General features: G+C 41.0%; 1 protein-coding gene across 1 annotated transcript in view; it reads left to right on the top strand.

Moving 5' to 3' along the window:
* LOC122989725 (protein crumbs homolog 1-like) overlaps positions 1 to 25552 on the top strand; it is a 28137-nt gene extending 2585 nt beyond the window's left edge. The window contains exons 2-13 of the mRNA XM_044362778.1: positions 4186 to 4881; positions 5497 to 5692; positions 8666 to 8805; positions 10183 to 10365; positions 10475 to 10588; positions 15263 to 16210; positions 17029 to 17570; positions 18568 to 18733; positions 19904 to 20765; positions 21190 to 21306; positions 21468 to 21594; positions 23013 to 25552. Coding sequence (XP_044218713.1) covers positions 4186 to 4881; positions 5497 to 5692; positions 8666 to 8805; positions 10183 to 10365; positions 10475 to 10588; positions 15263 to 16210; positions 17029 to 17570; positions 18568 to 18733; positions 19904 to 20765; positions 21190 to 21306; positions 21468 to 21594; positions 23013 to 23234 — 4313 coding nt within the window. The 3' untranslated portion in view covers positions 23235 to 25552. The remainder of the gene's footprint in view (positions 1 to 4185; positions 4882 to 5496; positions 5693 to 8665; positions 8806 to 10182; positions 10366 to 10474; positions 10589 to 15262; positions 16211 to 17028; positions 17571 to 18567; positions 18734 to 19903; positions 20766 to 21189; positions 21307 to 21467; positions 21595 to 23012) is intronic.
* The last annotated feature ends 213 nt before the right edge of the window (positions 25553 to 25765 follow it).

Below are 25765 nucleotides of genomic sequence, written 5' to 3'. Positions count from 1 at the left end.
TTTAAAAAAAATTCTTACAACAAGTATCCTGTCTGAAAAACACAAATGTGTGTATTATGTCCTGTTTAAGTTTATTTTCATAAGGTTTTTCATTTTTAAGTGTTTCTGCTTCCTTTTCAAGTTATTATACTTTGTTTGTTTTTGAATAATGTAAAAAAAAATCACACTCACCTAAACAGCTGGTGTGAATACTCTTAAATCTTGGTAATTTCCTGGTCTGCTCATTCATAAACGAACAGTGTTCATCATCTATGTTTAATAGGAATAGGGCTGTTTTTTCTGCCTTACATCTTTCTTTATGGGTCTGAAGACCAATTTTAGCAATCAGTATTGAGAAACTTGTAAATACTCTCAGTATGAGAATCAGAGTTTATCAAAAAAGGATGAAGCAACAGAATTACATGAGAATCAACCCCCTGCTTCTTATCAGTTGAAGTATCGGCATGTCTTTGTTAAACTGAACCTCCCCTCAAGAGATATGGTGAGGTATCTGGAGAGCGTCTGCGGTTTGATCCTGACATCCTTCTACCTGCTAACAGTCACCAGCTCTGCTCAACGTTATCACTGGGCTGAGGTACTGGTACCAGTCAGTGCCAGGAATCAACCCTGTCTGGTCATAACCATGATCTATGAAGTGATGCTGGGGGATGGGCTGTGTGTAGGAGGAGCTGTTATCAACTCCTAGGAATGTGTAAGGGGTTCATGGGGTTGGGATGGAGGGGTGAAGAGTGAGGAGAGGAGAGGTGAAAGAGAAACACGATAAAAACAAATTGTTGCTCACTGTTGTTCCTGATGAAAAAAGAAAAGAAAAAGAATCTCAGTGCAAGTGAGGGAGGTAGGAAGGAGATGTAAAATAGATGATGCAAGACACAGGAAATGACACTTCTTGTGCTAAATGTTTAAAATTATTAATTGATTATAAGTAAACACTGACAGAGTCTATAGCTATTCTAAGAAGACACTAGAGAGCCTGAGTTTTAAACTCATTGGTCTAAAGTGCACAGTGCTTCTTAACAAAACACGTCCAACGAGAATTCACACATTTATCAAAGGGTAAGGAACCTAAAAAGAGACTAAGTGATGCAAAAATGTACATGAAGAAAGTGAATGAGCCCAAAGAGTGGGTTATAAACACTATGCTGGAGCTTGTTACCAGCATTCAGATTGAAACAGAGGAAACTATGATGTATCAGGTATGGGAAGCATGGAGGTGGTGGGAGGAGAAGTGACAGACTGATGTGAGGAGGAAGTCTTGGTGTTAGAGCAGAAAAAGGAAGTGATAGCGTGCATGTCAGAGGAACTGAGGGTGTTAACGTGGATGCAGCGTGAAATTAGGAGTGTAGGTGTTGCAGGGAAGATAAATATATTGTTACTGGGATGTCGCTGATGATTTGCTTGCAGAGGATCACAACTTCTGCCATTTTATTGGGATGATTTTATCCAAAGCACTCCATAGTAGTCCCATGATTCCACGCATTTCTGCATGTGGTTGCTATTGGTAGCACCTTGTTGGGATACACAAGAGAAAAAGGTGTCAGAATCGGTGTGGTTAAAAGAGAATTGACTGACTAATTTTAAAGGCAAACTATGTAACATTAGAAAGAAGAAATAACACAGTCTCCCTCTAACAAATGAAAAGCTGAATTTGTAAGCAATAAAATGCCCCCATGATCAACTCAATACACTCAGAAGTTTTGCTGACCAGTAGATTATGGCGGCTAATATTGAAAACAATAAAAAAACAAGATGTAAACACATATGACACAGATATGCTCGACAAATTTTGTATTTTCACATGAATAATGGTGATGATGGAAAGGTCGAAGGGCTCATCAAAAGGGGCAGTTTTATGACAATGAGGCCAAAGTTGTTGAGACTTCTTGCACTGGACCAAAGTGTCAGACAGATGCATAGAGAGACTGGCCCACTGTAAGCCTGCTGAACGAAAAAGCAGCACCTGTGTGGTTAATGTTTTCTATTTATTATAATTTATAATTTATTTCAAGTGTTTAATGTCACTACTGCCCTTATACGTCACAGTCTGATGTCTCAAACGGTGTACAAACAGTAGTGTGTAAAACTTTCATTGACAACACTGACAGCTGCTAGCATGTAATAAGTTTACTTTTAACACCATCTGCTGTGACCTTAAGTCCAGAGGAGAGAGGGGCTTTTTACTCTTCATAACCAGATTGGTTTCTAAGCACCTCTAAAGGTCAGTTATAGGTAACTGTATAAGCTCAGGGTAATGCAGCTAAAGCTTACAAGGGAAGGATACTTTGCTAACGGACTGGTTAACAGTTACGTCTTACAATATACAAACTGCTCATTCACAGTTGTGAAGTTGTGTACCTTTAAGTCAGCCTCAGGGATCTTTATTCTTGGGGATATATTGGATTAAGAGAATGTAAAGGGGTAATCTATGAGTTCGTCCATATTTTTGGTGGCACTCATACTACTTTGGTGTTTTAATAGCCCTTGTCAATCAAACATTGTTGGTGGTACTGTGATGTATTTTCCTTTGAATTTCTACTGATGATGTGTGATTTTTGTTGATGGCACTCTTGTCTTTGCCTGTTCAGCCATGTTTGCTCGTGCTAACTTCACAGCTTTTCCTTATTTCAAACAAACTAGAAATGTAGCTAAATCCACAGTATTCCCTAAGAAAAAAGGGAAGGTATCTAGCAGAGTTTCAGGAGCAGGACCACACCTCAACTGCGCCACATCCAGCATTCCTATAAATACCCACCTAACCCTCTCCTCCTCTTTCACTCTCCTATTCTGCACCAGAACCGAGCAACATCGCCTCGATCACTCTCAGAAAAGTGAGATACTCCTTCATTCTACGGGTATCATCCATCCATTTACATCACCTTAAGTATGGACTTTGTCCACACTGGAATTTCTGTACAACCATCCATCTCTCTTGAATGCAAAAATCTTCAGTCAGCCATAAATAAGCCAGAGTCTGTCGACCACCTGCTCACCAAGGAAGTCAAAGAAGGCTTCATGATTGGCCCATTTGCTCATCCTCCATTCCCTAACTTTTGTATCAGCCCCCTCGGTATCAAAACCAGGAAATACTCGGAAAGAAACGCATTATCATCAATCTCTCAGCACTTCATGGCAGTCCCATCCCCAGCATTAACAGCTTGATTCCAAGCAAAGACTTCTCCCTTCACTGCACCACCATCAACCATGCCATTTCCCTCATCAAACTTGTCGGGAAAGGGATGTGGCTCTCAAAAGCAGACATCATCAGTGCGTTCTAAGATCCCCCAATGCACACTGACTTCTGGCGATTGTTCTTCTGCATATTACTTTGCCGTTAGGCTCACTTTTGGTTGCAAAAGCAGCCCTAAACTCTTCAGCACCCTGTTGGAAACCCCCTTCTGGATCCTGTCAAACAACCATAAATTTCCATTCCCTGTCCATCTCTTGGATGATTTCCTTATCATTTCTCCTTCCTCATCGCCACCCACTTTTGTTAATTTTGCTTGAGTCCCAAAACACTTAATACAACTTGGTCCTCCCAGGCGTATCACTGCTACATCCATTCAGATCTCAAAGATCTCAAATCTGCTCAATCTTAAGTAACTGGAAGTTTTGGGGATCTGTGGTGCTTGGGTGCTACGGCGGATTCCTGACCGAAGCTTCCCCACAACGTAAACAGCAAGCGGAAGAACTACAAGCAAGTTTCATGCCTCGCACACCAATCATTTTCATTAATAAATCATTTAAACACCTCTTGTTGATGGTGTGTCCTTGCTAGTGAATGGCCACTTAGGGGCTGTGCAACAAGCTGTAAACACCACACTGACATATAATCAAGTTGATATGGCTAACATGTTAGCAAACAGTTGTGTTTTTAACACCTCCAGCAGACACAGAGCAACATTAGCATTTATTACCAGAGGAAAGAGAGGCATGATAGAATATTTATGAGACTATTTTGTATTTCCCTCTTCTCTTGGGTTTTGTTCAAACATGTGTATATGCATTTTACACAAACATTTGATATAGACAAACAAGGTGAATATGCCATCTCAAAATTTTTGGCAATGTGGTACTACCTCTGTCCATCCCAGTTTGGAATTTAGGTTTGTAAAAAAGACAGACTGATGTAGGAAAATACAGTATTGTCTATCGCATCTTTAATAGCAATTTGTTTCCTTCTTTTTTCAGGCCTACTGTGCACAGTGGCAGGAGACAAGTGTCTCTCGTCTCCCTGCAACAACGGTGCCACCTGTATCGACCACCTGGATGACTATGTGTGCGTGTGCCCTAAAGGACCAGTGCGGTACATGGGCAAAAACTGTGATGAGCTGTATGATGCCTGCATCATGGCACCTTGCACAAACTGTACCAGCAAACTTGGGACTGATGAGTTCACTTGCCACTGCCCAGATGGCTTCACAGGCCTCAATTGCACCCAGGATGTAGATGAATGTCAGAGCAACCCCTGCATAGGTGTCCGGTCCTACTGTGTCAACGGAGTCAATGGCTATTCATGCCACTGTCCCTTTGGATTAGGAGGGGAAGACTGCCAGGATAACATGACCACTTGCTCAGAGGAAACATGCCAGAATGGTGGCACCTGTATGGACATCCCTGACACTGGGCACTGGTGCCAGTGTGCTGCTGGGTACCAGGGGACAAACTGTGAGGAGAACATAGATGAATGCCAATCTGAGCCGTGTCAGAATGGAGCCATCTGTAAAGATGGGGTCGATGCCTACCAGTGCTTCTGTGTGCCCGGATTTCAAGGCTACCACTGTGACTTGGACATCAATGAGTGCGCCTCCCGACCCTGTCAAAACAATGGTACATGTCTGGATGAGGTGGATCACTACAGGTGTGACTGTGCGCCAGGTTTCAAAGGTAAGACACTGTCTACAGTAAGTCAGTCAAGACATGAAGAAGTAAAATTGTCCAATAATACACAAGAAGAGATTCCAAAATTAGAAACAATAAATAACATATTGGGGCCCATGACTCAGTTTTCCGTCATCGCCCTTAAGAGGGTAAATCTGGCCCTGCCTAAACCAAACTTGACCTACACTTGATGTTCTTTTTATTGGATTGCAGTAAGGTTTAATACGGTAATGCTGCTGATCATGCTGTTATCCAGTGTTCTGTGACAGCATTCAATGAACCCTAACCCTTTAAATTTGATCATTTTAGGAGTATCTTTGAATGCAAATCTACACCTTTGGGGGTATAGATTATTACTTCCAGTGCAGATAGCATAGTGCTTTATTTTTACCTTTGTACAGAGAGTAAGACAGGTTGAGCTTTTATACCTATTAAATATATGAAAAGAGGCTGCATGGCTGTGTTTAAGTGGCATTAGTCTGTGTTGCTCTTGTCCATCTGCAGCTGAGCTCTTGGCAGTACCAGTGTCATTGTGTTGTATCTGTATGTGTGCTGAGATAATTAGGTGTGTTGCCAATCTCATGCCTTGGCCCACTGCCATTCCTGCACTGTACCCTGCAGGGATTAACTGCGAGATAGAGATAGATGAGTGCGAGGTGCAGCCCTGCCAAAACGGCGCCACCTGCCGAGACCACATCGCCATGTACACGTGTGAGTGCATGGCCGGTTTCCAGGGCCAGGACTGTGAGGTCAACATTGATGAATGTGCCAGCATGCCATGTCTGAACGAGGGCAAGTGTATAGACGGGGTCAACAGGTAGGACTACACACACACACACACACACACACACACACACAAATGCATGTTTATACTGTCTGCACATACCCACACTTGTGTAGTTTGAATGATTTGAGTTTTTAAAAACACCGATACATAAGGTGTGTCTACTGGAAGACATATGTTTGAACAGCAGCAAAATTGCCTGAATCCAAACTACAGTAGCAATTGGTTAAAAAAAAGTACGGGTTTATGTCAAAAGGAATGAAACATAGACGATAAAACAGTGGTCATAGGCTGAGACTAAACAACAATTGTTAGCTCAGATTCACATACAGTACTAGCTGTTTCAAGATCTTTTAACAACATCTCAGTTATGCAACTGAATTTATGATGGAGATAAATCAGTCGTCACTGTGTGATAACATACAACAATGACATGATGAACATATGTTTCACCCACCTCTCTCACAGTGTTGCAATGGAAAAAAATTTGCATATTGATAATTGTGTTGTGCACAAAACAAACTGAAGCAGAAACTGAAACTTAACTATTTGGTCTTAGTTTCATTGTAATTTCCTACTAAATACAGAAATATAGTCAGGCAGTCTATTCACACAGATCTCTTGTCCTGCTGAATGTTGAGAGGTAGTGATGGTTACCTTGTGTACAATTGACCCACTTTGACCCACAGTTATAATGCAGCACAGACTGTGCCAAGGTTAAGGTAATTACTGCAAAAATAGTTGCTAAAGTTACATAATTAATATTTAGAATATTTTGCCGAATCATATGGTTTCCTTGTGGAAACTCTGCATTAAGGTGGGCAGAAAATATGTGTTTTTATTGATATTTATATGTTGTGTTAACACACACTACATGTTTTAATTGCCCTTTCTACACAGCCAGAACCTGCGACTTTTATGCTCGTACGTAGTGCAACCAATTTTGTCCAGATAAAAATCCAATAAAGTTTATTCAAACAAGTTGACCACATCGTCAACAATGTTGACAAAAAGAGAGGAAGGCAGTATTACCTTATACATGTAAATGTAAAATATACTCCAAAAAATATTACAACAACCTCACTATAGTTTAAAACTGATCTTTTGACAGCAGTTGTGGGAAATCAGACCATGAAACTGCTGAAACTGCAGACAACAAAGCAAAATTTCTGACCTGCCAGAAATCCAACCGATAATCCTACAGCCAATTCTGCCCAATTTGGTGGCAACTAATTCATGATTAAAATCTAGCTTAATCTGTACAGTACACTCTGCCCTGTTTTAGGGAAACATTCTGTGAAAATACTCAGTATCTTACAATTTGAGTAAATTTCTCTGACGTCATACTAGATTAATGTTATTGGTGAGATATAAATTATGTCAAATACCCAATTATAATACAGGTTAGGCCCATAAACTGAGCTAGATTGGTGGTTGTAAGAGATTATCTCGATATTATATGTAACTAATATAATAGAATTAGTGCTAATTGCTAATAACTTCTATAACTCTGTGTTTACATCTCCCTCTCATGTTGAGCCAGTTGAGACGATGTGTCATCCAACAGTCTGTTGTGTCAGTCTGGTGCTGCATAGCAGACATTAAAGTTGACAAGGGATAAGAATTAATCCACTTACTGTTAATCATTGTGATGAGTCACTGGATGTCTGGAGGTGCTGTGAATACCTGGTAGTAGCACTAGTGGGAAGAGCAGGGAGTCAGGATGTTATATTGTAAATATCCTTAGGGACGAGACAACTCATGTAAAATGGTCCAGAAAACAGTATAAATTCAGCACATATGTTCTGACAGGAAGTGAAGTCGATAGACCATACCCATGATCAGCTGATCTCCCAGAGCAAAACGATACAGCTATTCGCATAGCCAAGTGATCTTTTTGAGTGCCTCTTTAAAAGACTAACTCAATGACAAGTGCAGTATGTCTTAACTGTATGAATCTACTGAAATAACTTTTAATCTTATTGATCACCAACTTTGCAAGGAGCAATGTATTTGTCTATTTATACATGTTTAATAAATACAGTATATATTTATGTATTATATATAATCCTTAGAGACTTTAGTGAGACTATGCAGTGTTTTAAAGAAGAAATAACACATTTGTCCTTTCAGGAAAATTAAAAGTTAAATTCCTTATTAATAAAATGCACTGCTACTCAGTTTAATACACCTAGAAGTTTTGCCACTGCAGCCTTAATTAGTCTGGTGTGACCAGTAGCTTATGGTGGCTAATGCTAGCTAATGTGCAAAATTTCTGCAAATGTATATTTCTGTATAACTGCATTACTGTGTCAGCTTGCTGACTCTTCTGTGCTTGTGCTAATGTGCTCACTGTTTCCTCCACTCGCGCTCAGCCTGGGTGCCTGATAATGATGTCTTTAAAGCAACTGGCTCAAGAGAATCTTGGGAAATGAGGAGAAATTAAACCTGCAGTGCGGAACTTTTGTCTCCACCCTCCGCCCTGGTGACGCGACACGGTTGGGTCGTACTGAAGACAGTTCTCCTCGGTTGACGCTTGCAAACCAATCATTACTGGTTGATATAAAATGCATAACTACCAGCGCGCCAGCATGGGAAAGTCGCCACAGACACAAGCTTTAAAAACTCTGTCATACTGCGAAATACAGAGAGATTTACCTGGTGGTGACAGGCTAAATCAGCATTGTGTGAACCCCTTTTGCTGAAGGTTTGAATGTAACTGACATTCATTTATATATAAAAGTCCTGCACTCCAGCTTTAAATGTACCATCATCTGTAATTGCCACTTGTGGCCACAGTGGCCACTGTTCAGCAAAAGTTAGAGTCTCGCTTTAAATCTTTGTTGACTCATGATTTTTCTTTCTTTCCTTCCTCAACAAGAAAATTAAGCTGTTTAGAATCTCCTTTTATGCCATTCCAAACAGTGAATCTAGATATATTTATCATCTCTTAACTTGTTAACAATCATATAAAACAGGCTTATATGTGTCTCTGTTCTTTCCTAGCTATGAGTGTGACTGTGAGGGGACGGGCTTTGTAGGTGACCACTGTGAAGAGGATATTCCTGAATGTGCTTCTGATCCCTGCCAGCATGGAGCCACATGCTCGGAGGGGATCAACCAGTACAGGTGCCTCTGCTGGGCAGGTAATGTAAAATAACTCTCAAACATTGCAGCAGTAACACATACACCCACTGTTCAGTACAGGTTATCAGAATATATTATATACACATTACACTCTGCATCACATAGTCGTCACGGTCTGAACAATTCTTTGATTATTGTAACAGTCACCATGGATCAGGATCTCTGCTTGGTCACTAAACTGGAACCAGGAAATGAAATGTATATTCAGATATGTAAGGGAAAATGGTAGCAAGATCTCAACACATTAAGGTCTTCTTGATGCTGGAGGTTCCCCACACATAGGTCAATCTGAACAAAAGAGTTAAATAATATGCCCCTTGAGTTTCGAGGGCAAGAAAGGGCTAAAGAGAAGGGCTGCAGTATTCACTATTTGTGCTACAGTTATAAAAACAGCATTGCAGCACAATTTTAATTCTTCAGGGCTGTGATGAATTATGCAAAGTAATGCACGAGCACATTGTGATGGAGAAAAATGCAGATGTGTGCAGTCTTGCTGTGATTTTTGCTGTGATGATTGTTTTTGTGAGTGTGTGTGTGTATATGTGTATGCTGTTGTGTACCTTATGCTACATTTCCCAGATGAGTTTACAGAGTTAAAGGTTCAGATTTAAATAGGACTGACTTTATACATACCTGCCATATGTATTATATCCTGAAACTATTAATTATTCTAAAACTACAAACTACTTAATATTCACAATTCGGATTTTTTAAAATTTTTTTTAGCTTATTAATGCTTTTCTTTATTCTACATTGACAGTTGGAGGAGGTATGTGGACATAGTACACATGTAAGACAACAAAAGAAACAGAAAAAAAAGAAATTACTAAGCAACAGCGTTACTTCTGGCCCAGCAATTAAAATCAGACTCAATCGACAAATACATTACAATCAAGAAAAAGATGATAATTAACAATATTTTAAAAATAAACAAATATATAAAAGAACAAGCACGTTCAGGTAAATTTTAATTAGCTACTTAAAAGTAATCATCATTATCTTAACAAACTGCCGTTGATATTTTTAGGATTTTTCAGATTCAACAATGCATGTACTAATCCTATAGTACTGTGTTACTTATCTGTTTCTTGGATCATCAATCAACATATGATGTTACTTGTCAAAAATAAAGTATACGGTCTTGGAACCTTGTCATGTAAATATTTATATCTTTAAATATTATTATAACTGGTATATTACAGCAGCTGCAGCTAACAGTTCAGCTCTCGCTAACTAACAATGGTAAAACAAACAGAATGATTAAAGCAACCAATAAATGATTACGCTAACTTCTACATAACATGTGTTTTCTTTATTCATATCTAAACATCTTTGTGTGCATATATGTGTGTGTGTGTGTGTGTGTGTTTGTGTAGGTTATGAGGGGGAAAACTGCCAGGTGGATATAGATGAGTGTGAGCAGCTTCCCTGTGAGAATGGTGGCGAGTGTTTCCAGCGCTCAGATATGAACTACGGGGCGTTACCTGAACTCAGCACAGCTAATTTCAGCTATGAAGAGGCAGCTGGTTTCATCTGCCGCTGTCTGCCAGGGTTCACTGGTAAGCCAGTTCACAGCAAAAACCTTATACCTCATCAACAGTAAGTCAAGTGATGAAGTAATGATAACATACAGTAGATGAGAACATCATTAATATGTTGCTCTTGCAGGAGAGAACTGCTCAGTCAATGTGGATGAATGTGAGTCTGCTCCATGTCAGCATGGAGGAAGCTGCCAGGATCTGGTCAACTCTTATCAGTGTTTGTGTCCAGATGGCTTCACAGGTAGGAAAAACTACTTATCTCCTCCTTTTCTCTTATCTCCTAACAAAACGCTTTTGATGAGCTGCTCTTCCTCCAGGGTTGTGTCTTGTTCCTGTATTTTGGTGTTGGCACACGGCAAGGAGTGCAACTCTGAACTGGCAGTTTCCTGGAGTGCACTGAGATTATTTCATTGACTGCTCCAGTTTGATATGTAGGTGATATGTGCTCTAGTGGGAGGAGAAGCCCATTAGGGGGTGTGGCGATCCAAATCCAGCGCTATAGGCTACTGCAATCTTGGTACCAAGAATGAGTGCGTCTCACGTGGTTCACCACCCGTCTGCTCAAAGCAGGTCGAAAGCTCAGTGCACTTGTGTTCCATAATATTTTGGTCACTTTATTTGGTGAGGACAAACATCAAACAAATCCCCTTTCAGTCAGAGATATTTGTGTCAAGGAACTGACCATTTACGGTTAAACAGTAAGATTTGGTAGAAAGGGAGCTCTCAAAGAATCAGAGCAGCCAGGATTCTGCTGAGAGAGCTCATCCCCCTTAATCATATGTGAACATGAATCTTAGTTGAATGAACCCTGAAATACCATGCATGGTACTGCTGTGGGGTGATGGAGGGAGTTTGGGCGACACATGGGATTGGAATGAGGATGATCAGAAGACTAAACAGTGATAGTGTGAGGTTATAATGTCCACACTGTACATCTGCATGAATATGATTTAATGTTACTGGACACACACAGCTTTGAATGAGCCCATGATTGTGAATAACTGATGTCAATCCACCAGCACAAGTAACCAACCTGCTGGGTTCACAAAAGTAGATCCCTAAATGTCAGTGGGCCTACAAGGCAGGCGCTTCCTTACATTTGCTGTCGCATGGGTTTGTGGTCAGTGAGCTTGTACAGGATGATGACGCTGACCTTCCTTGCTTTTCTACAACTAAAGACATGGTTGGTGATTTCAGAAAAACATCACCTGCACTTTTCTGGGTGGTAAAACACCTGAAGGTCAACCTCTGAGTATTGGCAAAAAACACATTTTCTGCAGAGGCTGTTGTTAACATTGGCAGAAGGTTGATGGTGTTACTTTACAGATTCTTCACAGAATCAGTCTTGACCTGTTCATCATTTCTGTACTCACCAAATTATTTACTGAGATTTGAGAACACAGTGACATCATTACAAGGAAGTAGAACAAGGCAAAAAAACCAACTTTAAACCCCCCCCCCAAAAAAAACAACAATCAGACAGGTTGTAAACACACCAACAGTTCAACCAGATGATCTAAAGCACTTATTTGGAGGTAAAGGACTGAAAAAGAGCACACCTGAAATGTCAGTAATATGATGCTAATTAACTTGGTAAGTTTTCAAAAATGAGGTGCAACATGTTCAAAGGTTTATTATTCCATGTGCAGTAAACACACTTAATTCAAATACTGGAATAATAGAAACACAGACAAGCACTTTATTCTCATTTTGTTGTAGATTTTTTAAATCACATGCACAATTAAGTACATGTTCTATTGTAGTATGTTTTCAGATGAGATGAAATGAGACTTCTCTAAAGTATGTCTTCCTACATACACAGAGAAAAAAATGTATAATTATTGTATTTGCCCACCGCTATCGTTGTTAGTTTTTACTGGTTTTGTGTTTGCTTTGCTGCAGAAAGAACTTTAATTTGTGGAAAAATACAGATCTGAACCGAACTAAATGTCCCCAGAGCAGACAGATAGCCTTCACACCAGGTCTCAGAATCCTCTTGACCAAACAATAAAGAGTTAATCTTCCTCCAGTTGATCATACCTCATGGCCAGCCATGGTATTAATTCCTCATTAGAGGAGATTTGTCACCGCATTGTTCAAAACAGGAGGAACCGCACCAAAAGCTGACCTTGAAATACAAAATCTTGACTTAGAAGTAAGGAATCCAGCCAAAAGCTCTCATCAACAAAAGGAGAAGCTAATTTGCTAACAGTATTATGGCCATGCAATGTAGGGGCCACAACAGAGCAGAGGATAGGAGGGGATGAGGGGGCATATGGTATGGAGGAGCATAGCAGAAAACAACAAAGCCAATAAAAGGTGCCATATGTCAGCTGGCCATCTTGGGCATTAAACGGGGGTCTCCTAAGAAATATTTCAGGGGGAGGGGAGATTACAGTAAAGCTGATTAGGAGCCCAATTAAAGCCTGATGAAAAAACAAGGATGACACAAGAAAGCAAAACGAGAACCTTATTCCAAATGATGTGCATTTTATTCCTCTGGTATGCTACAGTGTAAACATACTGTTCTTGTGCAACAGCAAGCAAAGATAGAGGAAAACTTCATATGGAGCAAAAGTATAATCCTATTAAGTTTGTATGGCACGTGTGCAAGAGGTTGACTTCACACGTGCATGAGATGTTAAACCATAAAGATGAACCCCTCCTGTGCCCTCTGGCCATGCTTATATAAGTTAAGAAGCTAGAGTTTGATCGACCTGAGTTCTTGAAGGTTGATGAAGGACATTTTGGATTAAAGACGTCCAGGGTTAGGGTTGGATTTAAGGTTAGGGTTATTCAGTCATACATCATTTACAAATCTATGAGTGAATGATGCATTTCACAACGTGTCTTCTACAGGTTCACTCATCACATTATGAGCAACAGGTGTATGCTTTAGAAGCTTACTGTAGCGTCCACTTTGGTTAATTACAGATCATGTGACAAAACATCAGTGTCACTGTATCATTTCCAATATTGCAGATGCATTCACTGTTTCTCTCAGAACTGTATCAGTGTTGGGTGAAAACCCCTCTGAAGCAACTTTTATACCACCGGATACTGTAAGAGAATACTGTCAGTATTGCTGTTATGAAAGAAGATGATGGAAAAAAGATGTCTGATGTGAATCTTAGAATTATGTGAATAAAGGCAGAATTAAAAGATACTGTAAGTGTCACAATTGCCGGCATTGGGAGATTAAAGCAAATTCTGAGAAGAACATACAGTATAATACATATAATCCAGTCACACTGTCAATGAACCATTATTCCAAACCCCCACTTTCCCACCCACCCCTGAGGTCCAATGATATCAGTTTTAACATTAGTAACATAAACTAAAAACATATTTTTAGTCAGAAAAACAGTACTTTGATTAAACTTAGAAATCAAACAGCAAAGTCAAAATGATGAAGTCTGATAATTTAAGACTTAAATGTTACGTACATATCAAATTTCTGACAGTTTTCTCAAAAATCTGACTTTATTCCCAATCATAATACAGAAAGTATCATAATACAGAAAATCTGTTACTTTAGCAATTCAGAATTCTGAGAAAAAAGTTGCAGATTGTTTGTCCTTATAATACATTTTAGAACTTAGAAATTTGAGAAAAACTGATCATAGATCATAATCCTACAATCAAACACAAGTAGTACAAGTAGATGAAACTGATAGCTGATATCTATATTAATAAAAGATCAATATGCACTCCATGTTTTGGTCCAGCTGTGCTCAGGCCTGGCCCACCTGAAGACCTGGTCCTGCAGCACCTCCTGCAGGTTGATTCCAGCAGCACCTGCCGCTAGTGGGCATCCACAGGCCAGCACATAGATCAGAGAGGAGACTGCAGCACTGCATTCCTCTTGTCAAACACTGACAGGAGCCAGCTGGAGGCTTACTGCTCTGCTAGGGCTGGGCTGCAGACAGGAGAGGAGTAGGGCATGTGAGGGAGGGAGGGACGGACGGAGGGATGAAGGAGGGAGGAAAAACAAAAGGTGGGCAGGGCTGTAATCAGTCCTGTCTGTCTGCCTAGTACAGAGTGGAGGAGTGGAGGCACTTCTGCTTTGTAAGCTAAAGGGAGAGAGAGACAGAGAGAGAGAGAGAGAGAGAAAGAGAGGGGACTTGGTTGTGTCACTTGTGTTGACTCAGTGGATCATGGGGGGAAGGAGGTTGATGCTGCTGCTGCTGTGCTGCTGTGGGCCCTGGAGGCTGACAGGTACAGTATGGTACAGCACTTTTTAATGCTACATTAACAAAGAAGAAAGTTGTGTGCTTGTGCATGAGGTTGGAGTGTTGGCACAGAAAAGAAGAACAGCTTTAGGGTTCCTTGGGTGTAGAGTATTTTAAAGGACTATGCTAATGCAAGTTGACTGCTGCTGCCAGGGCTTAATGTTGAATGCGATTTGATGAGGCGGCTCCAACTACTGAAACCAGGCAGAAAGACTGTAACTCTGGCACAGGGTGTTGGTGTTCGGTACAAATTTATCTGACAAGCATATAGTGCAATATTTCGATGTCTTGCTAATACAATCAGTATGACAAACACTTCTTTAATTGTGTTAAGGAAGACTGCAAATCTAATTCACCTCTAATTTTGCTATTACTTGCTATTTCCTCCAGTCATTTCCTCATCTGCAAATGACAGTAATGGGAACATGCATGTATTGCCTCAACCAAACCTGCCTGTTCATCTGCATGTGTGCATGCTGAGCTCTGTATCAAATTAAGTCATTTAGTTTGACTTTCCAGGCAGCAAGTACAGTCCCCTTGTTGCTTGTTGATGAACTATATTTATGTTATTAAATCAATAGATTATATTTTACTCCATGGTGATCCAATTGAAAGAGGCAAGGGGAATTTGGATCAGTGTTGTCGAAATTAGTTGTATTAAACATCAGTGCCTCTCCATGCAGGTGTGCACTGTGAGGTGGACATCAACGAGTGCGACAGCAATCCCTGCAAGAATGGTGCCACGTGCGAAGACGCTGCCAACTCCTATAGGTGTCAATGTCCCGAGCCAGAACCTGGCCAGGAGCCATGGGGTGGGCATGACTGTGACGTCAGCCTGGTCGGCTGCCAACAGCACCAATGTCAACATGAGGCAGGTTGTGTTCCCATACTGACTGATAATGGTAAGCACAGCTACACCTGCCTGTGTCCGCCCGGCTGGACCGGAGAACGCTGCAACACCTCCACCACCTTTTCCTTCAACTCTGAGGGCTACATCCACATGCTGCTGCCTGTTTCCAAAAACAGGACAAGGCGAGAGACTGATGACCATGGTCTACACATGCAGCTCCGATTCAAGAGCACTCTGACCGACATGGTGCTGTACTACCGGGGCACCATGGTGCGCTATGTCTCCCTGGAGCTAGTTGGGGGTTCCCTCCAGGCCAGGGTGAAGTCAGAAAAGCTGCTGCAGGTCATTTACCCTGGCCCAGTCAATGATGGGGAATGGCACCAGGTCACTGTGACCATGGATGAGAGGCTGGTTCTGATTGTAAAGGGACCCGGCTGTGAGGAAGGGTGCCAGGTGAAGAATGAGGGCCAGAATCATCTGAACTTCCTCCACCCCAGCTCCTTTCAAGATCTGTATATAGGAGGGGCACCACAGGAATATTTGGCCCATGCGTCCAGTGGCAAGGGGTTCATTGGCTGTATGGAAGACCTTCAAGTTGACCATAAGCTGCTCCTGCCTCAGGACCTCATCAGAGAGGAGAACAAGGGCTTGGAACTGGGATGCACCAAAAAAGACTGGTGTCATGATGACCCATGCAAGCAACGTGGGCAGTGTGTTGACATGTGGGTTAAGGCCAGTTGTCAGTGTCACCGGCCCTACTATGGAGAAAGCTGTGAGAAAGGTGAGCATCATTACGGTATACCTTATAGATTTGCAGGAATACACTCTACTTTTACAGCAAAAATGCTACAGTTGGTAGCATTTGTTCCGTATGGCAAAATAAAATGTGTGAATGAAATCTAAACTCCCTCCTAATGAGCAGTCATTGAACACTGTATCCAGACAAAGCTGGATGTATCAAAGTCTGAGCTTCTTTACCTCCTCCATTTTGAAACCAATTTACCTCTGCTGTTTGGGGTTGCCATGCAAAATAACATAATTCCTTTTAAAAACACTTGATGGAGAATGGTTCAGAAACAACAAAACATATAAATGCCAAATGTTAATATGAATTTGAGAATGCAAATATAATCACTTCACTTGTATGTATCAGTTTGACACTTTTTTTTTTACAGAGTTTACACCTCTGTCTGGGAATGTTATCCCAGAGCCATATCAAGCTATTGTTATTGCTCAAAGAAATATTTTTGTCAGATCCTCTCTGTCTAGTCAATTTCCATTTCATGTCAAACTAAATTCCTACAGTTTGTAATGCCTGGTTTTTGTTAAGAACGTGTTGTGTTCAAGCCCAGGCTGAGACACCCAAGTGACTTGAGTGATTTTCTCAAACTTGACAAAGCTCTAAGAAATTATGCAACTGTTCAACTAGCTGAGAAGTATTCCTCCTGACTAGTACTGCGCACTGACTGAAAGCTAACTGTAAAACTATAGTCCCCCTTAAAGAAAAATTGAATAAAGCATTGCTGATACAGGTGTAGCATGTGTTGGTGTGTTGGGGTAAGTACACTGACAATGCTGTGTTTCTCACCTCCCTCTCAGAATTTCCGTCCTGGACCTTTGGTCATGAGAACACCACCAGCTACGCTGCCTTCAACATCTCAGAAACCCATGGAGAAAACTTCACAATCTCCTTTATAATGCGCTCCCTCAAACACAACGGTCTACTCCTGCAGCTCCATCAAGAGGAAAAGCCTTACCTGACAGTCTACCTCAAGGAAGGCACAGTTGCTATCTATAGCCCTCACACCACACTGCTGTCAGAGGCCAAGCTTGTCACAGATGGCAACAATAATTTGGTGACTGTAAAGGTGCACTATGGCCATGTGGTCTTCCCCAAAGCAGGGAATAGGCGTGCTTTAGGGAATGTGAGTGTAGAGGCAGGGGATGTAGCGTATGTCGGAGGACTCCCTGCAGGCAAGAACATGAACGCCTGGGGTGGAAACTTCAAGGGATGCCTGCAAGACATTCGACTGGACCACAAGCATCTGTTCACTGTGAATCATGCAGAGGGGGTGGAGGTGTACCAGACAAGTGCAGAGGAGAATGTGCTGCCAGGATGCCAAAGTGACAACACATGCAAGGTAAAACAGAAGTATGGTATACAGTCTACTGTATGAGAAAACATGAATATTTGTGGTGTGACTGATATTTTTTTTAGTTCAGTACAATGTAGCACCTTTAAATATGACTTTTTTCCTTCCACAACATTCCATTAAGTTATAAGAAACGAGAATACAACAAAACATCCAGTCATCCAAGAGGCTGCAGTGAAGCAATAATCTAGATTATTGGATTAATAAAACTGTGTACAACTTTGGTATTCTTTTTCTCCTGTGGGGCAAACAACATAACGTTTGTCCTTGGATGTGTCACCAGAGGATAGACCACATTGTTACCTAAATCAAAAGGATTTGCTCAGCTTTCATCAGTCAAAGCTGTATTTATCTGCATATGATACTAAGGTTTGCATTAATGCAAAGTACAGCTAAGGTTGATCAGTTTTTAGTCATTCTTGTCATGAACTGTGTTGGGCAAGTGGAAAGTCTAACCTGTTGGTGGCACTAGATGAAACATCAGTGTATCAACAAAGTCAGGAGGATTCATCCTCTGGGAACCATGAATGTCTGAACTAAATTTCATGGAAATCCCTCCGTTTGTTGAGAAGTGTTGAGAAATGTCATTTGGATTAATATGAAAGTGGACACTCCAATCTCTAGAGCTACAGTGTATATCATTATAACATTGCTAAAAGTCAATTAGGCTGCATTTTAAACAACATGTCAGAGATTGGCATCACTACCTCCCTGATATTAAGTTTGAATGAAACACCCTATGTTTTTCCTGTGTTTCGGTCTAACACTGATCTGAAGTTAATTGTGTTAGAATCTTGCAGGGCTGTCTGATAGCTGGGCTGCACTGTGTTGCCTCAACCCTATTAACATTGATCTGGTTGTGAATCCCTTTGATCTGTAAATTAGCTCTCAATCCCCTCTGTGGCTTTTACCTCCACGGTTGCATCAGGTAAGAGATTTTACAAGTGATCATTTAATCCATCCATGTGTGTTTGTCTGTACACAGGATGAGCCCTGTTCCAACGGTGGACAATGTAGGGTCACCTGGAATGACTTCAAGTGTGACTGTTCCATTAACTACTCGGGCCGACTGTGTGAGACACGTTTGTGGTGTGTCGACAACCCTTGTCTTGATGGAGTCCAGTGTGTGGACCTACAGGACGGTTATGAGTGTGAGTAATCCTTTAGCAGTGATTATCAATCTCTTTATCAAGGCAGGGCAAGTCAAGTCAGGTCAGGTCAAGTTTATTTATTTAGCTCTTAATTTCTTAATTAGGCTTACAGTCTTGAAAAGTGTCAGAAGGACTATTTAACATTAAATGGTAAGGACAACCTGCCAACCTTAGACCCTCACTGACATCAAAGGGAAAACTCCTTAGTACAAAAGAGGAAAGGAACTTCATGGCCTCGGCAGTCCGGCTGTAAGACGAGCTGAGAAAGCAGAATATCCAACATAGTGACACACAGAAACAATGATTATACACTATATTTTATGGTGGATTATTTTTCTAGGTAGCAGAGATGAAATGAAAAAGCAGAAGCAAAAGAGGCACATGGGAAATCTGATAATGACAATACAAGGCATGAGATAGTCTATCAATCACCCTACCATGTCTCTTTATTTTATTTTACTGAAATTGCATCAGGATCATGATGAGTTTACTCATCTTTTGATTTTCATGTTTGACTTTCTTGGGATTTGAACTCCTGACTGTGTTAGAGTTATCGAGCCACTGTACATGGGGCCACATGGCAAAAAGATTTTGGACTCCTTAATAGATTAAATAGGTGTGAATATTATTTAGAAACATTGTTTAAAAACACTGTTTTCACTGAGAAGTACTCCCCAGGAAGGTGGAGTACCCCTTTAATTGTGATACCTCAACATGATTACTGTAAACACATGAGGCCTGGTGATTGGTAGCGTCTATCTCATTCCTGTGTCATGGTTTCCATCAATGCTGTTTCTTCCTGCAACACCGCCAAGCTTACTGGCCCAGTATGTTCACACTTAGACAAATTTGTTTCAGATTGCCAGTAGCTCCCTATCTACTTACAGTCAGTTCCAGAAAGATGGGAAAAAACAGTAGTTACCATGAGTGTGTCAATCCTGATGTGGGTGTTATGAATATTCTGCTGACTTCTCTTCATTGGATGCTAGCTCGATGCGGAAAAATCAGCCCCAGACCAAAAGTTCACAAAAGTGTGTTTTGCTTCCAGCAGCTCAGTGCCTGCTATCAAAACAATTAATTAATGTTATAGCAGTGACAAAATGGTAAGCTTTGTTTTACCATGTAACTCATACACAGTTCTTGGTTTCAAATGATCTTCTCTTCCCACAGGTTTAACTGAAGCCACTTTTCAAGACAACGCTCTCCAGTATGTTGCCAATGGCTCTCTGCTGAGCCCTGTAACCGACATCACTATGGACATAAGAACGCGGGACGAGAATGGGGTCTTGTTGCGGGCCTCCAGCGGAGCTGAGGTATTCTGCTTTGGCTTGCTCAACTCCACCCTTCTGGTCAAACTGGACAGCGGGGCGAGTGCAGAGCTGCTGGCTTTTACAAGTGACAGGATTATTGCAGACGGGGTGTGGCACCGCATCCAGCTGACCATGGTTGACCCCTCACAGTCATTGTCCCGGTGGCGCCTCACAGTGGACGGGGGGAGAGCGGGTGGCAGCTATGGCGTTGGCGGAAACCTCAACTTCCTCAATGATACCAAAATCTGGCTTGCTGAGAAATTCACTGGATGTTTAGGCGAGGTGAGAGTGGGTGGAGTCTATCTGCCACTTGTAAATGTACCAGATGCACCTCAGATGAGCCACTTCTCCAGACTGGGTGGGCATGAACCAATAATAGGATGCCAGGGTGCCCCAATTTGTGATTCTCAGCCATGCCTCAATGAAGGTGTGTGTCAGGACCAGTTTAATGAGTTTAACTGCAGCTGCACCCCAGGATGGGAGGGGGAGCTGTGTGAGACAGAGATAAATGAGTGTTCTTCAGACCCCTGTGTCCATGGCACATGTAAAGACCTTCTGTCAGACTACCAGTGCGACTGCAAGCCTGGGTACATGGGGAAAGACTGTCAGGACGAGGTAGATGACTGTCTGGAGTTCAGCTGTGTGAATGGGGGAACCTGTGTGGAAACGATGGAAACTCACACGTGTTCATGTCCTCCTGGATACAACGGCAAGCGCTGCCAGTGAGTACAGACTTTGGTTTCTCTACAGCATATTTTGGGTCTTTTAGCTGTTGAAGCTCTCCAGTGTCCCACCAATTTGAGATTAGCTCTTACGCTTACAACTTTCCCATCTGCTTTTTGCCACACAATGCAAGAAAAGTTCACCTGGTGAAATCCACACTGCAACAAAAGACATTATTGAGCTGCATTATGGGAAGTGTAGGAAATTGGAGCTTGACCCATACTAGGGACTAAAAGTCAGAATATATCTGCCTCTGCTGCAATTTTACTTCAAAAGTGATTAAAAGATTATGTCCCTGAGTTTTGTTGACATTACTTGTCTGCTAAGAGTATTGTAATTAAAGGGCCAGTCCACCTAACTGTACAGTTGTACCACAGAATCATACAAATATACGTATAATAGAGCGTATGTTTATTCCAACAGGTGGCGTTTCCCTCCAGTGGCGTGTGATGCCAACACAGAGTGTCTTAATGGAGGGGTTTGTATAGGAGGCGACTCTGGAGGCAACTGCACCTGCAAGCCGGGATACATAGGTGCCAGGTGAGAGTTGCACACTGCACATTCCTCACCACACACCTGCTGCTCAGAAGAAAGTGTGTCTGAATAACATCCAAGTGCAAAGGTCAGGAGAGTGTGTGTGTGTGAGAGAGCTGCTGCTCTGTCAGTCAGCGTTGTGTTAAAGCCCTGCTGATGTGTTTCAGGTGCGAGACAGAAATAGACGAATGTGAGTCCAGCCCTTGTCTCAACGGTGCCACCTGTCTGGACAGACTCAACCACTTCCAGTGTGTTTGTGTGCCGAGCTTCAGCGGCAGACTGTGTGAGAGCAACGTAAGTGACAGTGTCATTCATCTTCACAGTTCACATCTCCATGTTTTTTATGACAGATTTTTAATAGTTGTATTATTTGGTAGTAGTAATCAGTTAGCCCTTTTAGGATTTTTTTATGTTCACTGTGCATTCATTTTCAGTGTTCATTTGTTTGATTTGTGCCTGTGCAAATAAACAAATTCAAATTCAAATGGCTCCTGGATGAGGAGACTCTTTAGACAAGGACTGTAGAACATGTGGATGAAAATCCTTTTATTAACATCTCAACATGTTCAGCTGCAGACTTAATTAATTATGGAGAGTCAAAGTGAAAACACTAAGAAAGTTATTAAAGAATTCTCAGTCAAGTCCTATTGACATACAGTAGTAACCTAAATAACTAAATATCCAGACCTTCTTAACTGTGTTGTGTTGTTTACTCTATTTTTATTCTATTCTATCTATTCAGACAAGTACAGTCATTAAAAAAACAATCTAATATTGTTTCATTCAGTATTTCTGTTTTGTGGTCTTTAATGAACAGACATAAACCTTGACTGTAGAGGGTTTAATGTCATGGCTCAACACACTGAAACCATGGGCGAGTTGAGGGGTTGTGGTTCGTTTAGACATGAACAGCAGGGCAGAGACGACTGAACGATGTAGCCTAGTGGTTTTCAGACAGCAGAGATTAAAGCTAAAAGTATGAAAAATGACATCAAAAGAAAGTGTTGATGAATTTTATATATATGATGACATAAGAACCCATAGGTCTAAAATTCAGCCAGCAAAAATGCCTTATAGTTACATTTACGCCATCTAGCGGCCATAGTAATTATGACCCAGGGACACGGTTCAGATGATGTCAATATAAGGTGACAATATTAGGAGGAGGCAGGTTGGGTGGATGGCTAGATAGATAGATGGCAAAAGTGGACTTAGCCACTGTTTGCTTCCTGTTTCCAACCTGTTTAACGTTGCCATGACGATGAAGGTTGTATAACTTTAAGGAAGTAAAAACCACATTTCAAGTGATCATTTTAACTCAAACCATGATCTTTCTCTGACCCTAACCAAGTGTTTTTGTGCCTAAACCTAACCAGACCTTAACCACAGTGTTGTCACACCATAAAAAATCATTTGTTTTAACAGTGATTTGTAATGGTTTTGGAAAGCAGCATATTTTGCTCCTATGGGTCACTCTGGAGTGCAAGTACAATCAATCTATGTAGTCGTTTAATTATGAGGATATGTTCTAAATAATACATCTTTGTTTAACTTGGTTCGCAAAGGGTTCAACTTCTATTAGCTACTGCCGTAGTGGAGTCAATTTGTTCTAGAATATGTAAAGCCTTTATAAAGGTTGTCTTATTAAAAAGTGGAACAAAAGAGGGTTTTTGTGATGCAAACACAATATTTTCTGTCCTGTCCTCTTGCAGAAAGAACAGTATAAAGAGCGAGTCCCCTGGCTGGCAGTGACCATCCCGCTGACCACGCTGTGTATGTTACTTGGCATCCTAGTGGTGTTTTTCCTCATCATGACGGCCCGGAAGAAGCGTCAGTCAGAAGGCACGTACAGCCCTAGCTCGCAGGAAGTGGCTGGTGCCAGGCTGGAGATGGGCAGTGTCCTCAAAGTTCCCCCAGAGGAGAGGCTGATCTGAGGCCTGCAGCCCTGCCTCACAGCCTTACATCCAGAGGATGTGTCTAACTAAAGGGTGGAGAGAACAGATGCTCTGCACTGTCATGCTGCTGGGCCCTCTTGCCCTACAGGGAAGTGATGGAGGATAAATCAATGACTGATCCTCTGCCTGGGAAAACTACTGACATTGAAGCCTCAGACATGGACAGGTAAAAGACCAGAGGAGGAGAGAGGAGAGTGTGTCCAAAGGATTCTCTGACTCTGGTCATCATCCTGAAAAGAGTCTTGAGGATAATATTAATATTTAATCACATGGGACTTAAAAGATGTGAGGATCTCGTGTAATAAGGAGTGTATTCACATAGGCTGAAAATCTCTGAAACTAAAATTCTCTGATGTCCTGTATATGGTCATGTAAGGGCAAGTAATTCATCATTTATGGTTTGGCAAAGCAAAACCTTATTTGCATTCAAAACCTTCCTCTGTAGACCTTCCTTTTGCATTTGCATGCCAAGGGAAAGAGGAACTGAGAAAATACATTTGAAACAAATGGTGTCAATTTGCAGAATTTAATTTGCATGAGTAATGGCTTAATATTATCAGGGAGTCATTTCTTCACCAAAATACTTGTAATTTGAACTAGAATTTACATATCACATACACTGGAGGAATTTCAGGTTGGTATCTGGTTAATTTTGGTACAGTTGGACAGTTATTTAAAGGGGCACTTCACTGATTTTCCACTTGAAGATATCTTCTGTGGCTTTGCAGTTGCTCAGGTCTAAATAACCCTGATGATGTCATCATGATGTCAATAGGCTTGATGATGTCAATCTGAGTTTGGGCTGGGAGACTGATAATTTACAACAGAAAGCATGCATTAAAACCAGGAGTGTGGAGTTTGAAAGAGATGGGCAACTGCATGAAGGGTCTAATAAAGAGATGATATCATGTTGCAATATGGGAAGTGTAGGATCCAATGTATTTGGAGATTAACCCATACATATAAAGGCTAAAAGTTGCCTTTGCTGCACTGATTTCTACCATTCATATTTGAACTTTTCTCTTGCAAGTCAACTTTATGGAAGTATAATATTAAATCACTGAATCTTGTCACAAGTCCCTCAATGACACTGAACCTGCATGACTTAATCTGCCATAATGTCTTTTTTCCTCACTTTTTACTCCTCTTCCACAGTTCATTTTGTCTCTTTTCTTTATATCTTAAAAAAATGGAAGTTGCAAAAAAGTTAAGAAAGACTTTGAATGTATATACAGTATGTATATTCTTTGCTGAATCAGAAATTTTGAATTTATACATTTTGTTGTGGGGCACCAGTGATTTCACTCGTAATGCTTGTACCATGAGAGAAGAGCATTTGAAGTATCCCTCCATCATTTGTTTGTTGATTTTTATTCAGCCAGGCGCTACTGGCTTCTGTCACCGAGTAGCTCCTAATTAACTGAGCTGTTGCAGTGTTTGGTTTGAAGGAATTTGTGCAAAGAGTTCATGTGATGGTACATAACTCGATGTGCTAATGGACATCATTTCAGCCACTGCAGGAGTCAAAAACTGCTGTTAATAATTGCTGTATTATTCTGTCAATGTGCACTGTCTGTCCCAGCAGGCAAACTACTCTGCTCACTGTTACTGTGTAAGTATGCTGTGAGTGTTTTATCCATGTCTTTGTGTTGTGTATAATGTGCTGCAAAAGTTAGTCACTGTATTTTTTTTTCTTCTTCTTTTTTGTAACATATTCGAGCGGAACACTAATTATTGTGGTCTGAGGTGGTCACATCAGTGTTTGTGGACATAAATAACTTTATTCCAGTGTCAGAAAACAAAGAAAGAATTTAATTCGGCAAAGAATGTCTACTTGAATTGTAGAACATTTAGAAGAACAGTTCAACATTTTTGGACATACACAAGAGCTGAGAACTATCAGTCTTTCTGTATGTTAAGTACAGAGTTGGAGTAAAGACATAGTTATCCTAGCTTAGCCTGGCTCTGTCCAAAGTGAAAAAAATACACCTACCAACACCTCAAAAGCTCACTAATGAACACATTGTATCTTGTTGTATCTAAACAGACATCAGATTGATATAAATCCTCTAATCTCACACAAGGAAAGAATGAATAAATAAATTTATTCTCTAATTATTTTAATTTATTTGACCAGAGCTGCTCCAGACATGTCTACTAGCAACTTGGACTCTTCTCTGATTTCTAGCTTTGGGATAAAGTTTTCACAAATACTGATCAGACTGCACTAGAATTTAAAAGTATTGTGAAGAATTCTTCATTTGTTTGAATTCTTAAACTGAGAATTTAAACTCTGACGCCACTGTACTCACATCTGTACTCCAGGAAGTCCCTCCGCTCACTTGCCTTTCACTCTGTACTCACCAGTGCTGCTAACTTTACTAAACCACTAAACCAGGATGCTTTTACAGTTAACTAAAGGTGCTGAATCTTTGCAGATTGCACTGTACCAGGGTCATATTCATGGAAAGTATCACAGGTGAATATGAATTAGAAATACACCGGTCAAT

Source organism: Thunnus albacares, chromosome 2, assembly GCF_914725855.1.
Source record: "Thunnus albacares chromosome 2, fThuAlb1.1, whole genome shotgun sequence".
NCBI lineage: Eukaryota > Metazoa > Chordata > Actinopteri > Scombriformes > Scombridae > Thunnus > Thunnus albacares.
This window is presented reverse-complemented; position numbering and strand designations above follow the sequence as displayed.